The sequence below is a fragment of the Podarcis pityusensis genome (assembly GCF_964106645.2).
Source record: "Podarcis pityusensis genome assembly, chromosome: Z".
NCBI classification, from domain to species: domain Eukaryota; kingdom Metazoa; phylum Chordata; class Lepidosauria; order Squamata; family Lacertidae; genus Podarcis; species Podarcis pityusensis.
This window is the reverse complement of record NC_138044.1, coordinates 50,987,515-51,007,951: the sequence shown is the minus strand read 5'-3', so window position 1 is coordinate 51,007,951 and position 20,437 is coordinate 50,987,515. Positions and strand designations below refer to the sequence as shown.

Here is a 20,437-nt window from a genome sequence, read left to right as displayed (position 1 = left end):
ATTGGGTTGGGGAGACGAACAGGCGGTCTGGTCTCTCACTTCGATGGGAATTTGCAACAGTACCCCAACTTTAGAGCAGATGTAATGTGTGCACTGCAACTGCTGAACAAAGACTTTAGAGATGAGCAAGAGAAGGTGGGATTCATCATGTCCCATTTGCATGGAGATGCTAAAGCATGGCTGCGCAATTTGTGGAGAGATAAGGATCCGGCGCTCCAAAATGCGGATGCCTTTATTAAAGCGATGGATGGGTGCTTTTTATCAAGCATTGACGTGGATCTTGCTCGGCAGCAGATACATGGACTGAAGCAAGGGAGGGCCAGCGTAAGGCAGTACCATGCCCGCTTTTTCGCTTTGGTCAGTGCTCTGGAATGGGACAGAGATTCGGCTCCTGTAAGAGACCTGTTTTGGGAGGGATTGCACGGCTCGGTTAAAGATGAAATTGCGAGGGGGGAGAGACCCCGGACCACGCAGGAGATCGTTCAGAGGGCGCTGGCGGTGGGGGTGCGGCTGGAAGAACGTCCGTGGAGCAGGGACGAAGGGCGTGGAGGGCGCGAACCAGCCAGGGGCTCCTCCTTCCTTCCCAGAGAAGCAGCGCGTGCGCAATCCACGCCTCCGCCAGGAGGAGGAGCGGAACCTATGGAGGTTGGAGGTGCAAGGGCTCAGTCAGCAGCCAGAGCCCTAGCACCGGCAGCAGTGAAAGCGAAGCCTCCTAGAGGGAACAGGAAGTGTTACATCTGCGAAGATCCACAGCATATGGCGAAAGAGTGTCCCCAGAGGCTCCACAAGCACACTGCAGCCTCAGCAATGGTAACTGCAGCAACGCAGCAAGGAGAACCACAGCAGGGAAACGACGGAGTCTGGCTGGAGAAAGAGGCACTGGGGCCCAGCCAGACGTGTCAGTGAAGCAGTCCCCAGAGATTTTACAGCCCATGGACCCCCTCCCGCCCAAACCAGTAGTGAGGCTCACCGCGTCGCTCCAGCTGCCCAATGGAATCACCATGGACGTGCCAATCACCATTGACTCCGGAAGCAATGCGGACTTTATAGGGCAGGACTTTGTCGACCGGCACGCTATGCAGTTGCTGCCTGCCACGCTGCCCCTGCAGGTTGTCACGGTGGATGGCAGGGAGCTGCTAGGGGGGCAAGTGGTGAAGCAGACGCCACCAATGGTGATGCGACTTGGGAATCACAGGGAAATCATCAGCTTCAATGTCACTCAACTATCGGACACGCCCATTGTATTGGGCATGAGTTGGCTGGACAAGCACAGCCCGACGCTGGCTTGGTACCAGAGGCAGCTGACCTTCGGCTCTTCCTTTTGCGCTGAACACTGCATCGTGCCCAGGCAGGAAGGAGAGGAAGAGGAGTCACAGCGGCAGCTAGGCACGCTGCAAGCGGTTCCCCACAAGTACGCAGAATTTTTGGAGGTTTTCTGCGAGAAGGAGGCAGACAGGCTACCCCCCCACAGACCATATGACTGCAAAATTGACCTGCTGCCGGGGGCGGCGCTGCCCAAAGGGAAGCTGTATTCCATGTCTGAGGACGAACTGCAGGAACTCAAAGAGTTCATAGATCATAATTTGGAGCGCGGTTTCATCCGAGAGTCCAAGGCAGCGGGGGGCAGTCCGGTATTCTTTGTTAAGAAGCGGGACACGCCCCAAAAAAGACTTGTAGTGGACTTTCGCATCTTGAACAGTGTGACCAAGCCATCGGACTTCCCCATGCCCCGAATCGACGACCTCCTCGCAAAGGTACGGAAGGGCAGAGTGTTCACCAAGTTGGACCTGCGAGGGGCATACAACCTCATTCGCATGCGGGAAGGAGATGAGTGGAAGACAGCCATGTTCACGCCCTTGGGCACCTACGAATATAGAGTTATGCCTTTTGGATTGCAAAATGGCTCCCACGTTTTTCAAGCTTTCATGCATCACGTGTTGGCGGGGCTCCTCTACAAGACGTGCGTCTGTTTCTTGGATGACATCCTGATCTTTTCGGAATCGCAGCAGGAGCATGACAGACACGTCAAGGAAGTGCTGAGCAGGCTACAGCAACATAGGCTTTACGCCAAGCTGGAGAAGTGCCAATTCGACGTGACGGAGGTGGATTTCCTGGGCTACAAGTTGTCTGATAAAGGGCTCGCCATGGACAGCGCCAAGGTCCGAGCAGTGTTGGATTGGAAAAGCCCACGCAACCGGAAGGAGGTCCAACGGTTTGTCGGCTTCGCGAACTTCTATCGCAAGTTTATCAAAGGCTTTGCCATGCAGACAGCGGCCATCACGGACACGCTCAGCTCCAAGAAAAAGAAGTTCATCTGGACAGAGCAGGCGGAGCAGTCCTTTCAGGCACTCAAGCGTCTCTTCGCGTTGGAAGAGCAGCTGCTTCATGTCAACCCCAGCAGGCCGATGAGGGTGGAGACAGACGCTTCGGACAGAGCCGTGGGAGCAGTCCTGCTGCAGAAAGACCCGCAGGGGGTTTGGAGGCCGGGAGCGTTTTACTCAAGGAAGCTCAGCAAGTCCGAACAGAACTACACCATCTGGGACAGGGAGTTGCTGGCCATTCATGCAGCGTTCAAAGCGTGGAGGCACTTCCTGATCGGCGCCAAGCACACGGTGCAGGTCTGCACGGACCACAAGAATCTGGAGCACTGGCGCACGGCACAGTTCCTGAACCAGAGGCAGATACGTTGGGCTGAGTTCTTTGCGAACTTCGACTTCCGAATAGAGTATGTCCCGGGGGACACCAACATCATGGCGGATGCTCTCTCCCGTAAGCCACAGTATCTGGAGGAGGCAACGCCAGCGGCCGCCATGCACATCTTCGCACCGACAGTGTGGGCGTGCGCGGCGGCAACAGTTGACCTGGATGCGGTGCGACGAGCGTTGCAGGATGACTCCTTCGCGCAAGCAAAGATGGCAGAGGTGCACAGGGGCACGGCAGCGACCGACGAGTTCCAGCTGCGAGATGGTTTGCTCATCCGTAAAGGGGCCATCTACGTGCCGGGAGACGAACTTCGCGCCAAGGTACTGCAGCAGCTGCACGACGCGCCCACTGCCGGGCACTTTGGCAAGGAGAAGACGGTGGAATTAGTAGCCAGAGACTTCTGGTGGCCCGGAATGAGAGGGGAAGTCGCGGACTACGTGGCGAGGTGTGACACCTGCCAGAGGGCCAAACCAGTGCACAGACCGCCGGCCGGACTGCTGGAACCGCTGCAAACTCCGTTCGAACCATGGGAGAGAGTGGCCCTGGACTTTGTCACGGATCTGCCCAGCTCGAGGGGCAAGACGGCTGTGCTGGTGGTGGTGGACTTGTTCTCCAAGATGGCACATTTCATTCCGTGTGCGAAGGTGGCCACGGCGGAACAAACCGCCAAACTGTTCATAGACCACGTGTTCAAGGTTCACGGTCTGCCGCGGTCTATTCTGTCCGACCGAGGGCGACAGTTCATCTCGAACTTCTGGCAGAGGCTGATGGGCTTCCTGAACGTCAAGATCAACCTGGCGTCGGCTAGACACCCGCAGACCAACGGGCAAGCGGAGCGGGTCAATGCCATCATGCAGCAGTACCTGAGATGTTATGCGAATCAACAGCCTGCGACGTGGGTGGATTACCTGCCTCTCGCCGAGTTCGCCTACAACAACACGAAGCACGTGTCCACGGGGGTCACGCCGTTCTTCGCCAACAACGGGAGGCACCCCAGAACCTTCCCGGGACTGGAAAGAATGGGGGAGGGGGAGCCGCAGACAGCAGATGCGTTCGCGTCGGAGTTGCAGGAGGTCCACGATCAGCTGCGGCGGCACCTGGAGCTGGCTAAACACGCATACAAGGTACAAGCGGACAAACACAGAAGGGTTGGCGAAGAGATCCATGTGGGAGACTGGGTCTGGTTAGCAGCCCACGCAGTGCCGGCCAGGTCGTTGGCGAAGAAGAAACTAGGGCATAAACAACTGGGGCCCTACCAAGTCGAAGAACAGGTCAACCCGGTGGCTTTCAGGCTGGCTCTTCCGGAGGGTTCCAGAATGCATCCGGTGTTCCACAGATCGGTGCTTACTCCCTACAAGGCACCTCACAGGTTTCAGGAACCAGGAACGGCACCGGGTCCGCTCCGAGAGAGAACCGGGCAAGGGGGAGTGGCACAGGAGGAGCGCATCAACGAAGTCACGGAGATTTTGGACTCCAGATGGGGGGAAGAGGGGGTAGAATACCTTCTCGCCAAGGAGGGCACCCCGGCCAGTGCCAACAGCTGGGTGCCGGGCTACGCTTTAGACGAACCTCTGCTCAAAGAAGAGTTTCATGCCCTCTTCCCACATAGGCCAATGCCAGCAGACTTTTTCGACGACTGGCTTTTCACGCCCACGCTTTCAGCCAGCACGTTCCGGGGGTTCGACTCGGACGAGGAACCGACACGAGACGCCCGTTCCCCGGAGGGGTCACCCTCGGGATCTGCTTCAGAACCCTCGTATTGGTGGGATGATCGACCAGAGGAGCAGTTCCGCAGAAGGTGGCTGGAGGGTCCAGGACGAGCAACGTCTCCAGAAGGCAACGAGGGAGAGACGGACATGGACGTTTTCGGGGACGACCCGGGTTTCGAGCACGGCGGCACAGAGATGGAAGCGGAGGTGACCGTTGTCAACGAGAGCAGGGAGGAAGAACCGGAAGACTTCGGATGGCGGCCCGCCACGGGAAGCGAACTGTATCCGACATTCGTCCCCCTGACACGGCAGCACCCAGATCCCGCACCGGAAGGAGGGGAGGGGGGAAGAGGGGGCTTCGAGGGGGGGATGGATGTCAGGGGTTCAGGAGCAGAGGCAAGGGCAAGGGAGGAAACAGAGAGCGAGGGGGAGGAGGCAGAAGAAAAGATGAGTGATGACGACGACCCGAGATCTCCGAGTCTTTCCAGTGAATCAGAAGATTCACAGAAAGGAGCACCAGTGGCCAGGGCAAGGGGGGAGCCTAGGGGGACACCCCAGGAAGATAGAGCCAGAGGGGACTCAGAGGGGAGCAGTTGGAAATCGGGACCAGCGTCACCGCCAGAGAGCAGGGAAGAGGAAGGGCGCCAGGGATCAAGCGCTGGCAGCTCACAACAGGGGGGAGGGCACGAGTCAGGAGTGGCCACACCTCCATTGGGGAGCGAAGAAACGGTCAGACGGAAGGTGGAAGGTTGGGCGCGCGCGCCAAGTTCAAATGCACAGGAAGGTGGCGCAGTAGGCAGCCCGGAAAGGGAGCCAGGTCCTAAAGCCCGCCGAAAGGAGGGAGAAGAGTCAGGGGGGTCAGCGTCAGCGTCAGAGGAATCCCGGAAGGAAGAGACCCCGGGGGGCAGAGGGACCCAGAGAAGAACAGTCAGGCGGAAAAGGTGGAGCAAGGCTAGGATATTAAGTTGGTGTACAAGGGGCGGAGACTCAGATGGAGCTTCGCCGATCTAACCATTAGACGTAGGGTTGCACGCAGCAGCTTGAGAATGGAAACTGTAACTCAATAAAGACTTTTATTTAATGATCGCTGGCTAGCGTGATCCTCTGTGAGCTAGGATCTGGAAGCAACTCTGACAATTACAATAACGGTTACAGTTATTACAACAACGGTGGCAGGTATTATTACAAAAATAATTGCATACTGTTCAGGAGCAGAGGCACAGGAAAGGGAGGAAATAGAGAGCGAGGGGGAGGAGTCCGAAGGTAATGTTAGCGATGACAGCGGTCCGAGGTCTCTGAGTCTTTCCAGCGAATCGGAAGATTCACAGAAAGGGGCTCCCATGGTCAGAGCAAGGGGGGTGCCGAGGGGGACACCCCAGGAAGAAGGGGCCAGAGGGGACTCAGAGAGAAGCAGTTGGAAATCAGGACCAGCGTCCACACCAGAGTGCAGTAGGGGGGAGGAGTCCCAGGCATCGGGATCAGGCGGCGCACTGCCAGTGGGAGGACATGAGTCAGGATTGGCCACGCCTCCATCAGGGAGCGAGGAAACGGTCGAGAGGAAGGTTGAAGGCTGGGCGCGCGCGCCAAGTTCAAATGTACAGGAGGGCGGTGCAGTTGGCAGCCCGGATAGGGAGCCAGGTCCCAAAGCCCGCCGAAAAGACGGGGAGGAGTCAGGGGGGTCAACGTCAGCGTCAGAAGAATCCAGGAAGGAAGGGACCCCGGGGGGTAGCAGGACCCAGAGGAGAAAGGAGAGACGGAAGAGGTGGAGTAAGGCTAGAATCTTAAACTGGTGTACAGGGGGCGGAGACTCAGATGGAGCTTCGCCGATCTAACCATGAGACGTAGAGTTGCACGCAGCAGCTTGAGAATGGAAACTGTAACTCAATAAAGACTTTTATTTAATGATCGCTGGCTAGCGTGATCCTCTGTGAGCTAGGAAGCAGCTCTGACAGTAAGCTCCATCCCTTAAATTGTGGGCATCTACGGCCTCGCGGAGAGGAGGGAAAGCGGGTGCCTACTAGCGAGCTCACGAACGGCAGACAATATGACGGCCGAACAGCAGATAGCGGAACTCAGAGAAGCAGTGTCACGACTGAATGCCGAGGCTCTTGCATCCAGGAAGAGAGAGGAGGACGCAGCTGCCGCCTACAGGGATCTCCAGGTCAGGTTGGAAGTGCTTACGAAGCAAGGGCAACTGACACCCAAACCGGAGGGGATTGGGTTGGGGAGACGAACAGGCGGTCTGGTCTCTCACTTCGATGGGAATTTGCAACAGTACCCCAACTTTAGAGCAGATGTAATGTGTGCACTGCAACTGCTGAACAAAGACTTTAGAGATGAGCAAGAGAAGGTGGGATTCATCATGTCCCATTTGCATGGAGATGCTAAAGCATGGCTGCGCAATTTGTGGAGAGATAAGGATCCGGCGCTCCAAAATGCGGATGCCTTTATTAAAGCGATGGATGGGTGCTTTTTATCAAGCATTGACGTGGATCTTGCTCGGCAGCAGATACATGGACTGAAGCAAGGGAGGGCCAGCGTAAGGCAGTACCATGCCCGCTTTTTCGCTTTGGTCAGTGCTCTGGAATGGGACAGAGATTCGGCTCCTGTAAGAGACCTGTTTTGGGAGGGATTGCACGGCTCGGTTAAAGATGAAATTGCGAGGGGGGAGAGACCCCGGACCACGCAGGAGATCGTTCAGAGGGCGCTGGCGGTGGGGGTGCGGCTGGAAGAACGTCCGTGGAGCAGGGACGAAGGGCGTGGAGGGCGCGAACCAGCCAGGGGCTCCTCCTTCCTTCCCAGAGAAGCAGCGCGTGCGCAATCCACGCCTCCGCCAGGAGGAGGAGCGGAACCTATGGAGGTTGGAGGTGCAAGGGCTCAGTCAGCAGCCAGAGCCCTAGCACCGGCAGCAGTGAAAGCGAAGCCTCCTAGAGGGAACAGGAAGTGTTACATCTGCGATGATCCACAGCATATGGCGAAAGAGTGTCCCCAGAGGCTCCACAAGCACACTGCAGCCTCAGCAATGGTAACTGCAGCAACGCAGCAAGGACAACCACAGCAGGGAAACGACGGAGTCTGGCTGGAGAAAGAGGCACTGGGCCCCAGCTAGACGTGTCAGTGAAGCAGTCCCCAGAGATTTTACAGCCCATGGACCCTCTCCCGCCCAAACCAGTAGTGAGGCTCACCGCGTCGCTCCAGCTGCCCAATGGAATCACCATGGACGTGCCAATCACGATTGACTCCGGAAGCAATGCGGACTTTATAGGGCAGGACTTTGTCGACCGGCACGCTATACAGTTGCTGCCTGCCACGCTGCCCCTGCAGGTTGTCACGGTGGATGGCAGGGAGCTGCTAGGGGGGCAAGTGGTGAAGCAGACGCCACCAATGGTGATGCGACTTGGAAATCACAGGGAAATCATCAGCTTCAATGTCACTCAACTATCGGACACGCCCATTGTATTGGGCATGAGTTGGCTGGACAAGCACAGCCCGACGCTGGCTTGGTACCAGAGGCAGCTGACCTTCGGCTCTTCCTTTTGCGCTGAACACTGCATCGTGCCCCGGCAGGAAGGAGAGGAAGAGGAGTCACAGCGGCAGCTAGGCACGCTGCAAGCGGTTCCCCACAAGTACGCAGAATTTTTGGAGGTTTTCTGCGAGAAGGAGGCAGACAGGCTACCCCCCCACAGACCATATGACTGCAAAATTGACCTGCTGCCGGGGGCGGCGCTGCCCAAAGGGAAGCTGTATTCCATGTCTGAGGACGAACTGCAGGAACTCAAAGAGTTCATAGATCATAATTTGGAGCGCGGTTTCATCCGAGAGTCCAAGGCAGCGGGGGGCAGTCCGGTATTCTTTGTTAAGAAGCGGGACACGCCCCAAAAAAGACTTGTAGTGGACTATCGCATTTTGAACAGTGTGACCAAGCCATCAGACTTCCCCATGCCCCGAATCGACGACCTCCTCGCAAAGGTACGGAAGGGCAGAGTGTTCACCAAGTTGGACCTGCGAGGGGCGTACAACCTCATTCGCATGCGGGAAGGAGATGAGTGGAAGACAGCCATGTTCACGCCCCTGGGCACCTACGAATATAGAGTTATGCCTTTTGGATTGCAAAATGGTTCCCACGTTTTTCAAGCTTTCATGCATCACGTGTTGGCGGGGCTCCTCTACAAGACGTGCGTCTGTTTCTTGGATGACATCCTGATCTTTTCAGAATCGCAGCAGGAGCATGACAGACACGTCAAGGAAGTGCTGAGCAGGCTACAGCAACATAGGCTTTACGCCAAGCTGGAGAAGTGCCAATTCGACGTGACCGAGGTGGATTTCCTGGGCTACAAGTTGTCTGACAAGGGGCTCGCCATGGACAGCGCCAAGGTTCGAGCAGTGTTGGATTGGAAAAGCCCACGCAACCGGAAGGAGGTCCAACGGTTTGTCGGCTTCGCGAACTTCTATCGCAAGTTTATCAAAGGCTTTGCCATGCAGACAGCGGCCATCACGGACACGCTCAGCTCCAAGAAAAAGAAGTTCATCTGGACAGAGCAGGCGGAGCAGTCCTTTCAGGCACTCAAGCGTCTCTTCGCGTCGGAAGAGCAGCTGCTTCATGTCAACCCCAGCAGGCCGATGAGGGTGGAGACAGACGCTTCGGACAGAGCCGTGGGAGCAGTCCTGCTGCAGAAAGACCCGCAGGGGGCTTGGAGGCCGGGAGCGTTTTACTCCAGGAAGCTCAGCAAGTCTGAACGGAACTACACCATCTGGGACAGGGAGTTGCTGGCCATTCATGCAGCATTCAAAGCGTGGAGGCACTTCCTGATCGGCGCCAAGCACACGGTGCAGGTCTGCACGGACCACAAGAATCTAGAGCACTGGCGCACGGCACAGTTCCTGAACCAGAGGCAGATACGTTGGGCTGAGTTCTTTGCGAACTTCGACTTCCGAATAGAGTATGTCCCGGGGGACACCAACATCATGGCGGATGCTCTCTCCCGTAAGCCACAGTATCTGGAGGAGGCAACGCCAGCGGCCGCCATGCACATCTTCGCACCGACAGTGTGGGCGTGCGCTGCTGCAACAGTTGACCTGGAGGCGGTGCGACGAGCGTTGCAGGATGACTCCTTCGCGCAAGCAAAGATGGCAGAGGTGCGCAAGGGCACGGCAGCGACCAACGAGTTCCAGCTGCGAGATGGATTGCTCATCCGTAAAGGGGCCATCTACGTGCCGGGAGACGAACTTCGCGCCAAGGTACTGCAGCAGCTGCACGACGCGCCCACTGCCGGGCACTTTGGCAAGGAGAAGACGGTGGAATTAGTCGCCAGAGACTTCTGGTGGCCCGGAATGAGAGGGGAAGTCGCGGACTACGTGGCGAGGTGTGACACCTGCCAGAGGGCCAAACCAGTGCACAGACCGCCGGCCGGACTGCTGGAACCGCTGCAAACTCCGTTCGAACCATGGGAGAGAGTGGCCCTGGACTTTGCCACGGATCTGCCCAGCTCGAGGGGCAAGACGGCAGTGCTAGTGGTGGTGGACATGTTCACCAAAATGGCCCACTTCATTCCGTGCGCAAAGGTGGCCACAGCGGAACAGACCGCCAAACTGTTCATAGACCACGTGTTCAGGGTTCACGGTCTGCCACGGTCTATCCTGTCCGACCGGGGGCGACAGTTCATCTCGAACTTCTGGCAGAAGCTGATGGGTTTCCTGAACGTCAAGATCAACCTAGCGTCGGCAAGACACCCGCAGACCAACGGACAAGCGGAGCGAGTCAACGCCATCATGCAGCAGTACCTGAGATGCTACGCAAATCAGCAGCCGGCAACATGGGTGGACTACCTGCCGCTCGCTGAGTTCGCCTACAACAACACGAAGCACGTGTCCACGGGGGTGACACCGTTCTTCGCCAACAACGGGAGGCATCCCAGAACCTTCCCGGGATTAGAGAGACTGGGGGAGGGGGAGCCACAGGCAGCGGAAGCCTTAGCGTCAGAGTTGCAGGAGGTTCACGAACAGCTTCGGAGGCAGTTAGAACTAGCAAAGCACGCATACAAACTGCAGGCTGACAAGCACAGAAGGGTTGGGGAAGACATACAGGTGGGAGACTGGGTTTGGTTAGCAGCCCAGGCGGTGCCGGCCAGATCGTTAGCGAAGAAGAAGCTCGGACATAAGCAGCTAGGCCCTTACCAAGTCGAGGCACAGGTCAATCCAGTGGCCTTCCGGTTGACACTTCCGGAGGGATCCAGAATGCACCCAGTGTTCCATAGATCAGTGCTCACGCCCTACAAAGCACCTCACAGATTTCAGGAGCCGGGCACGGCACCAGACCCGCTCAGGGAGACGCCCCCAAGGAGGGGGTCGCCAAGGGGGGAACCCATCAACGAGGTCACAGAGATTTTAGACTCGAGATGGGGGGAAGAGGGTGTAGAATATTTTCTCGCCAGAGAAGGTACCCCGGCCAGCGCCAACAGTTGGGTGCCGGACTATGCCTTGGACGAGCCTCTTCTCAAGGACGAGTTTCATGCCCTTTTCCCACACAGGCCCATGCCAGCCGAGTATTTCGACGACTGGCTTTTCACACCCACATTTTCAGCCAGCACATTCCAGGGGTTCACCTCGGACGAGGAACCGGCACTAGAAACACGTTCCCCGGAGGGATCACCCTCGGGGTCGGCCTCAGACCGTTCCTATTGGTGGGACGATCGACCAGAGGAGCAGTGGCGCAGGAAGTGGCTGGGGGGTCCTTGGCAGGCAACGTCCCCGGAGGAGACCGGGGGAGAGACGGACATGGACGTGTTGGGGGAGGACCTTGGGTTCGAGCACGGCGGCAAAGAGATGGAAGCAGAGGAAATCGAGGTCGGCGAGAGCAGGGAGGACGAGCCGGACTTATCCGGCTGGATGCACGCCACGGGGGACGAACTGTATCCGGCACTCACCCCCACAACGACGGAGCACCCAGTACCCACACCTGAAGGAGGGGAGGGGGGAAGGGGGGGCTTCGAGGGGGGGATGGATGTCAGGGGTTCAGGAGCAGAGGCACAGGAAAGGGAGGAAATAGAGAGCGAGGGGGAGGAGTCCGAAGGTAATGTTAGCGATGACAGCGGTCCGAGGTCTCTGAGTCTTTCCAGCGAATCGGAAGATTCACAGAAAGGGGCTCCCATGGTCAGAGCAAGGGGGGTGCCGAGGGGGACACCCCAGGAAGAAGGGGCCAGAGGGGACTCAGAGAGAAGCAGTTGGAAATCAGGACCAGCGTCCACACCAGAGTGCAGTAGGGGGGAGGAGTCCCAGGCATCGGGATCAGGCGGCGCACTGCCAGTGGGAGGACATGAGTCAGGATTGGCCACGCCTCCATCAGGGAGCGAGGAAACGGTCGAGAGGAAGGTTGAAGGCTGGGCGCGCACGCCAAGTTCAAATGTACAGGAGGGCGGTGCAGTTGGCAGCCCGGATAGGGAGCCAGGTCCCAAAGCCCGCCGAAAAGACGGGGAGGAGTCAGGGGGGTCAACGTCAGCGTCAGAAGAATCCAGGAAGGAAGGGACCCCGGGGGGTAGCAGGACCCAGAGGAGAAAGGAGAGACGGAAGAGGTGGAGTAAGGCTAGAATCTTAAACTGGTGTACAGGGGGCGGAGACTCAGATGGAGCTTCGCCGATCTAACCATGAGACGTAGAGGTGCACGCAGCAGCTTGAGAATGGAAACTGTAACTCAATAAAGACTTTTGTTTAATGATCGCTGGCTAGCGTGATCCTCTGTGAGCTAGGATCTGGAAGCAGCTCTGACACATACTGTCAGAGCTGCTTCCAGATCCTAGCTCACAGAGGATCACGCTAGCCAGCGATCATTAAATAAAAGTCTTTATTGAGTTACAGTTTCCATTCTCAATCTGCTGCGTCCAACTCTACGTCTCATGGTTAGATCGGCGAAGCTCCGTCTGAGTCTCCGCCCCTTGTACACCAACTTAATATCCTAGCCCTGCTCCACCTTTTCCGCCTGACTGTTCTTCTCTGGGTCCCTCTGCCCCCCGGGGTCTCTTCCTTCCGGGATTCTTCTGACGCCGACCCCCCGGACCCTCCTGTCTCCTTGCGCCGGGCTTTAGGACCTGGCTCCCTTTCCGGGCTGCCTACTGCGCCACCTTCCTGTGCATTTGAACTTGGCGCGCGCGCCCAACCTTCCACCTTCCGTCTGACCGTTTCTTCGCTCCCCGATGGAGGTGTGGCCACTCCTGACTCGTGCCCTCCCCCCTGTTGTGAGCTGCCAGCGCTTGATCCCTGGCGCCCTTCCTCTTCCCTGCTCTCTGGCGGTGACGCTGGTCCCGATTTCCAACTGCTCCCCTCTGAGTCCCCTCTGGCTCTATCTTCCTGGGGTGTCCCCCTAGGCTCCCCCCTTGCCCTGGCCACTGGTGCTCCTTTCTGTGAATCTTCTGATTCACTGGAAAGACTCGGAGATCTCGGGTCGTCGTCATCACTCATCTTTTCTTCTGCCTCCTCCCCCTCGCTCTCTGTTTCCTCCCTTGCCCTTGCCTCTGCTCCTGAACCCCTGACACATACAATAATGATTGCCATTATTATCGCAATAATGATCACCGTTAGTACTACAATGATGGTTGCCATTATTGCAATAATTGCAGTTATTATTACAATAACTATTGCAGTTATTGCAACAACGAATGCAGTTATTATTGCAATAATGATTGCAGCTATTATCGCAAGTAATGGTTGCAGTTTTTACAGTAACAAATGTAATTATTTGTTGTCGTTTAGTCATGTCCGACTCTTCGTGACCCCATGGACTAGAGCACGGCAGGCACTCCTGTCTTCCACTGCCTCCTGCAGTTTGGTCAAAATGCAGTTATTAGCAGCCAACAAAAAGGCCTTTTGAGTCACAGGGAAGGGAGCTGAATATCAAGTGACAGCTCCGGTGGTGACCCTTAAAGAGAGGAATATCAAGTGACAGCCACCGATGCCTTTTGGAGGGACTCCTTGCTCTGATCTAAATCCGAACCTGAGACCGAAATATAAGTGGCAGGCTAAATATAAGTGGCATTTCCAGGGCATTTCTCCTGACTAGCTGACTCTGCCTATTCTATGCTGCAGTTCCTGCATTTCAGCGGGTTGGGATAGATGAACTTTGGGTCCCATCTCTGCCCATCATGGTGGGTTATTGCTTTCTTACCGTTAAGAAGGAAGGAATAAGAAAGCCGTACAATACTAAGAAGAAGAAAGGAGCAGTAAGAAGAAAGCATTATTATTATTGCTTTTTTCTTAATAATAAAAGCAATAATAATAATGCTTTCTTATTGCTCCTTCTTAGTACTGCTTTCTTATTGCTTCCTTCTTAACAATAAGAAAGCAATAATAAGAAAAGAGCAGTAATAATAAAGCAATAAGTGTTATTGCTTATTAAGAAAGCAATAATAGGAAGAAAATGTAAAGGGCTCTTAAAGCCCTCCACGGCCTAGGACCCTCGTACCTACGGGACCGCCTCTCCTGGTATGCCCCACGGAGGACCTTAAGGTCCATATATAGCAACACCCTAGGTCCCGGGCCCTAAGGAAGTTAGATTAGCCTCAACCAGCGCCAGGGCCTTCTCAACACTGGCTCCAGCCTGGTGGAATGCTCTGTCTCTTGAGACCAGGGCCCTACGGGATCTGATCTCTTTCCGCAGGGCCTGGCCTTTGGCTCAGAATCAGTTTGATTCCCTCCCCCTTTTTCTTTTTCCTTTCTCCCCCTATGATGAGATTGCTCCCTAATTGTTTTAATGTTGTATCTTAATCTTTTAAATTGTATTTTCATCAACTTGTTTTTATTATTGGTTGTTAGCCACCCTGAACCCGGTCTTGGCTGGGGAGGGTGGGGTATAAATAAAAATGTATTAGTAGTAGTAGTAGTAGTATCAGTAAGAAGGAAAGAATAAAAAGAAAACAAAGCAGCAAAAAGAAAAATTGCTTATTAAGAAGAAAGCAATACTAATAATAAAGCAACTTAAGAAGAAAATAATAAAAAGAGGAAGAAAGCGTTATTATGATTGTTTTCTTATAATTATTAGGAAGAAAGCAATAATAACAAATAAAAACTAGTAAGAAAACACGAAGGAGTAGACGCAGTTCCTTCTCTGCCCGCAAGGGGGAACGCCTTTCCCGAAACGCTCCAGGCCAAACCGCTCAGTATAATAGGAGCTATCCGGAGACGCCGGGTGCAGGTCCTGGCAGGGCGCTAGTCCACACTCCGATGACCTTTGCGAGGCGGGGCGGAGGTGGGGATTCGGCGCAGAAGCCCCGCTTCTTCTGGTGGAACGGCTCCCGGGGATCAGTCTGAGCCCCGCTTTTTTTTTTGGTAAGAGTTTCGGTCTCTTGGGCTACCGCGCTGCCAGGGTCGGCAAGAGGTGGTTTAACCCCTTTTCTGCTGGGCAGCGTCGTATAGAGCGGGTGGATCCGGGAGTTCGGTGTCTGCAGAGGAGGGGTTAAGTAGGCGGGGCCAGGAGAGGTTGGTTACGTTGGCGCACCAGCTGGGCACCAGAGCAGCTCGAGAGTCATGCGGAGCAGGAGCAATTCTGGGGTCCGCTTGGACGGCTATGCCCGCCTCGTTCAGAAAACGATTCTCGGGCACCAGGTCAGGCAGGCGGAGGTTCAACGGATGGAGCGGAGCGTAGGGTTTGGGGTGTAGGCGGGCAGGTGGGAGTTAAACAGGTGGTGCAGCGAACAGAGCTTTTTTGCATTGAATGCAGGCGTGGAAATGTTCGGCCTGAAAGCCAGCGGAAGTTCAACAGGTGGGTGGGTTTTTTGCAGGGAGGCAGGCGGGAATTCAATAGGCGGAGCAGTGGTTGGCTTTTTTGCAGGCAAGAAGGAGTTCAACAGGTAGAGCGGCGGACTGGTCTTTTTTGTATGGCGGGCAGGCATAGAAATAGGCAGGCGTAAGTTCAACAGGTGGGTGGGGCTTTTGGGCAAGTGGAAGTTAAACAGGCGGTGCGGCGAACGGGGCTTTTTTGCATTGAATGCAGGCATGGAAATGTTCGGGGTGCAGACCGGAAGTTCAGCAGGTGGGTGGGTTTTTTGCAGGCAGGCGGGAGCCCAACAGATGAAGCGGTGGGTGGGGGTTGGAATGGAAATGTCCAGAACGCAGGCAGGCTGAAGATCAACAGGCGGAACTATGGGTGAGGTTTTTTGCAGTGCATGAAGCCATGGAAATGTTCTGCATGGAGGCAGGCAGAAATTCAACAGGCGGAGCAGCAGATGGGGCATTTTCTAGGACAAGTAGGCAGGCGGGAGTTACAGGTAGAGCAGCGGATTTTTCAGGGTGTGCAGGCAGGTGGGAGTTCAACAGGTGCAGCAACAGATGAGGCTTTTTCAAGGCATGGGAATGTTCAGCACACAGGCAGGCAGAAGTTCAAGGGCTGGAGCGGCAGATGGGGCATTTTCTAGGGTGAGTAGGCAGACGGGAGTTAAACAGGTTTAGCAGTGGATGGGTTTTTTTGCTGGGCGTAAACATATGGAAATGTTCAGCACATATGCAGGTGGAAGTTTAACAGGTGAAGTGGCATATGAGGGCTTTTTCAGGGTCTGCACACAGACATGAGTTCAACAGGTGGAGTGGCGGACAGGGCTTTTTGCATTGTGTGAGGGCAGGCGGGAGGTCATCCGGTGGAGCAGCGGATGGGGCCTTTTTGCAGGGCGGGAAGACTTTGAAAATGTTCAGCATGCAGGCAGGCAGATGTTCAACAGGCAGAGCAGTGGGTGACAGGTATGGAAATGTTCAGCGTGCAGGCAGATGGGAGTTTGACAGGTGGAGCGGCAGACTAGGGCTTTTTGCAGTGCATGAAGCCATGGAAATGTTCAACAGTCAGACAGAATTTCAGCGGGTGGAGCTGCGGATGGGGCATTTTCAAGGATGAGTAAGCAGGCAGGATTTACAAGTGGAGAGGTGGATGAGGGAAATTTCAGGGTGTGCAGGCAGATGGGAGTTCAACAGGTGGAGCGACAGATGAGGCTTTTTGCAGGGCTTACAGGCATGGAAATGTTCGGCACGTTCAACAGGCGGAGTGGCAAAGACGGGCTTTTTGCAGGATGGGAAGGCATGGGAATGTTCAGCACCTAGGCAGGCAAAAGTTTAACAGGTGGAGTAACGAACGGCCTTTTGCATTGTGTGAAGGCATGGAAATGTTCAGCAGGCAGGCAGGCAGGAGTTCAAGTCAGAGCAGCAGACGGTGTCTTTTTGTACGACGGGCAGGCATGGAAATGTCCGGCACCCAAGCAGTTGAAGTTCAACAGGCGGAGCAGTAGGTGTTTTTTAAAGGGTTTGAAGGCATGGAAATGTCTGGTAGGCAGGCAGATATTCAACAGGTGGAGCGCCTGAGGGGGCTTTTTACAGGGTGTGCAAGCAGGCAGGTGTTCAACAGGCCCATCTCTCTGCAGAACCCCGTGACGGGCCTGCTGCCAGCCAGCGCTGACCACCCGGACGCCTGGGTCCGTGACAATGTCTACAGCGTCCTGGCAGTTTGGGCGCTGGGATTGGCTTACCGCAAGAATGCTGACCGCGACGAGGACAAGGCCAAGGCGTATGAGCTGGAGCAGGTAACTAGGGCAAAGTTGGAAAATAATATAAAATAAAATATAAAACAATATAAAATAAAATAGGGAGGGAAAGAAATTAAAAGAAAAGAAAAATACAATACAATAAGATAGAACACAATAACAAAGTGAAAATGAAAATGAAATTAAAATAATATTATCCAAGGCGCCGAGCATATTGCTAGGCTGCCACCCCTCTGGCCTGAAGGCTTCCTGGCAGGTAAAGAACTCGCACCCACAACCCAAAAACCCATTCCCCAAAAGACTGGCTTTTCCCTTCCCCCCTGACCCTGGGGTGGGGAAGCACCCTTCTTGGGAATCCTCTTTTGGGTCCTCCTTGCTGGCAATACATCTCCCTATCTCGCGCTGTAACCTGAGAGCCGCAGCGCCTCTCAGCCGGGGCAGCTGTTTTCTGCCTGTCCTGACATGACCCCGGGGCGGGGGTGGGGGCGAGATCGAAACCTGATTCCTAGGCCGAATGCCTGAAATGCCAAGTCGATAAAGCAGAGCGGGGAAAAACGAGATACAGAAAAACAAACTCTATTGGCTGCGGATCTCCAGGTCGGCAATTCGAACCCCTGGCCTCGGGCCTGGGTTGGAGGAGCGTTGGGGTTGTCCGTCCCGAGTTCGAGTTTTGAGTTTTGAGTTTACAGCGGCGTTTTTCTTCTCCCCACAGAGCGTGGTCAAGCTGATGCGAGGCCTGCTGCAGTGCATGATGAGACAGGTAGGGGGTCAGGCTTGATGACCGCTAGGTGTACCTTCCCATGTTTTTGCAACATTTCCCGGATCTGATATTCGGGGTCCGGCTAAATGACCACTGGGGTGTCCCATCCCTCAATTCCCTGCCATTTTATGGACCACACAGGGAGGTTTTTTCAGCATTTCCCAGAGCTGATATTTGGGGTCAGGTTAGATGTCCCATTTTGCTTCCAGGTGGACAAAGTGGAGGCCTTTAAATATACCCAGAGCCCCCGCGATGCTCTGCACGCCAAATTCGCACCCGGAACCTGCGCCACCGTCGTCGGTGACGACCAGTGGGGTCACTTGCAACTGGACGCCACCTCCTTGTACCTCCTAATGCTGGCCCAGATGACGGCATCAGGTGAGATATTTTATTTTATTGTTTTATTTTATTTATTTATTTATTTTATTCTTTTATTTTTTATTTTATTCTGCTATTATTATTATTTTATTATTATTATTATTAATGTATTATTATTATTGTTTGGTTTTGTTTTTATTTTATGTTATTCTATAAAATAAAAATAATAGAATAACATAAAATAAATATAATAAATATTAAAATAAATATAATAAATAAATATAATATAAAATTTATATATATATATAGTATACTCTCTCTCTCTATATATATATATTTTAAAAAATACATTTTTCATTCTTTTATTTTATTCTATTATTACCTTTCTTTTTGCAGGGCTGCATATCGTCCACAGCCTGGATGAAGTCAACTTCGTGCAAAACCTGGTTTTCTACATAGAAGCAGCGTATAAAACGGCGGTGGGTTGGGATGGGTGTCGCCGAGTGCAGCCCCTGAGAAAAATAATCACAATAAAAATAGAAACTGATAAGAACCCATTATGATAAGAACCGTTCAGAATAACAAACCCATAATAGGAATCTGTAAAATTAACAACCCCTAATACTAACGCATAAAAAGCATGACAACCATGATAATATTAAGCTGTAAGAATAATCCTTAATAAAAATAATAATCCATAAAAATAACCCATAATAACAACCCATAATAAAAATTATAAATAATAATTACCCATTAGAATAAAAGCCCCTAAGAACAACCTATTAGCATAATAAACCATAGTAGGAATCCATGAAAGTAATAACCTTTAATACTAACACATAATCATAATAATCAGCCATAAGAACAACCCATAAAAATAAATCATAATAAAAATAATAGACCCTTAATCTGAGCCCGTGATCATAATAACTCCTAATAATAGCAAGAAAAATAACCCCTAATAAAAATTGTAACCCCTAATAAGAATAATATAAGAATAATACCTCATAAGAATAATAACCCATATTAGTAATCCATAAAAATAATAACCCCTAGTACTAATCCATAATAAAGATAACCCATAATAACCCATGATAATAATAAGCCATAAGAATAACCCATAAAATAACCAATAAAATAATAAAAATAACCCATAAAATAATAACCCCTAATAATAGCAATAATAATTGCCCCTAATAAGAATAATAACCCCACAGAATAAGAAACCCCAAAGAACACACCTAAGAAGAAGAACCCCTAATAAAAATAATAAAAGCTTGATCCGAACCCATGATTGTAATAAGTCCCTAATAATAGCAATAATAATATCCCCTAAGAAAAACAGTCACTCCTAATAAACCACAATAATAATAACCCCTATGAGTAACAAACCTAAGAAGAATAAACCCACTAAAAATTAAAAAATAAAAAATTATAGGAACCCATGATCGTAATACAGTGGTACCTCAGGTTAAGAACTTAATTCGTTCTGGAGGCCCGTTCTTAACCTGAAACTGTTCTTAACCTGAAGCACCACTTTAGCTAATGGGGCCTCCCGCTGCCGCCACTGTGCGATTTCTGTTCTCATCCTGAAGCAAAATTCTTAACCTGAGGTACTATTTCTGGGTTAGCGGAGTCTGTAACCTGAAGCGTCTGTAACCCGAGGTACCACTGTAACTCCTAATAATATCAATAATAATAACCCCTAATAAAAATGGTCAATCAAATAAGAATAACAAACCCCTAAGAATAACAAACACCCCTCAGAAGAATTCCTCATAAAAATAATAAGCCCATAATCCGAACTCAGGATCATAATAGCTGCTAGTAATAGCAATAATAAAAACAGTAGCCCCTAATACCCCCAATAATAATAATAACCCATGTTTTTTGTGGGGCAGGATTTCGGGATCTGGGAACGTGGCGACAAGACTAACCGGGGCATCACGGAGCTCAACGCCAGCTCAGTCGGCATGGCCAAGGTGAGGGGCACGGGGCGAGGCGGGATCAGGTGCCCACTCAGGGGTGCCTAAGCATGGGTGCTCATCTATGGGTGCTCTTTCTCCCTCTGCAGGCGGCCCTCGAGGCCTTGGACGAGCTGGACCTCTTTGGGGCCAACGGAAGCCCCCAATCGGTGATCCATGTGTTGTCGGACGAGGTGCAGCACTGCCTGGTACAGACCTGGGTTCGGCGGGGGGTCGAGTTACCGAAATACTTTAATTTCTGAAAATTTTGAAAATTTACAATTTAGAAAATTCCCAAAATTAAAATCCAGAGGGTTCTAGGTAGCCTCCTCCTCAGGGTGTTTGTTTTGAACGCAGAGCTTGGAGGGCAACCCGTCCCGGATGCCCGAGACTTTTAAAATTGAAAATTGAAATTGAATAGAAATGGAAATTTTAAATGGACATTGAAACTTTACAATTTTAAATTAACAAGGA

General features: G+C 52.9%; 1 protein-coding gene across 2 annotated transcripts in view; it reads left to right on the top strand.

Moving 5' to 3' along the window:
* The first annotated feature begins 14,856 nt into the window (after positions 1 to 14,856).
* Positions 14,857 to 20,437, top strand: part of LOC308468264 (phosphorylase b kinase regulatory subunit alpha, skeletal muscle isoform-like) — a 32,393-nt gene continuing 26,812 nt past the window's right edge. The window contains exons 1-7 of one of the 2 annotated variants that reach the window (XM_080990320.1): positions 14,857 to 15,002; positions 16,802 to 16,960; positions 17,634 to 17,681; positions 17,891 to 18,059; positions 18,396 to 18,478; positions 19,901 to 19,981; positions 20,074 to 20,172. In XM_080990320.1, coding sequence (XP_080846446.1) covers positions 14,925 to 15,002; positions 16,802 to 16,960; positions 17,634 to 17,681; positions 17,891 to 18,059; positions 18,396 to 18,478; positions 19,901 to 19,981; positions 20,074 to 20,172 — 717 coding nt within the window. In that variant the 5' untranslated portion in view covers positions 14,857 to 14,924. Of the gene's footprint in view, positions 15,003 to 15,026; positions 15,160 to 16,801; positions 16,961 to 17,633; positions 17,682 to 17,890; positions 18,060 to 18,395; positions 18,479 to 19,900; positions 19,982 to 20,073; positions 20,173 to 20,437 lie in introns of those variants that run through there. The other variant, XM_080990321.1, reaches the window with a different exon arrangement.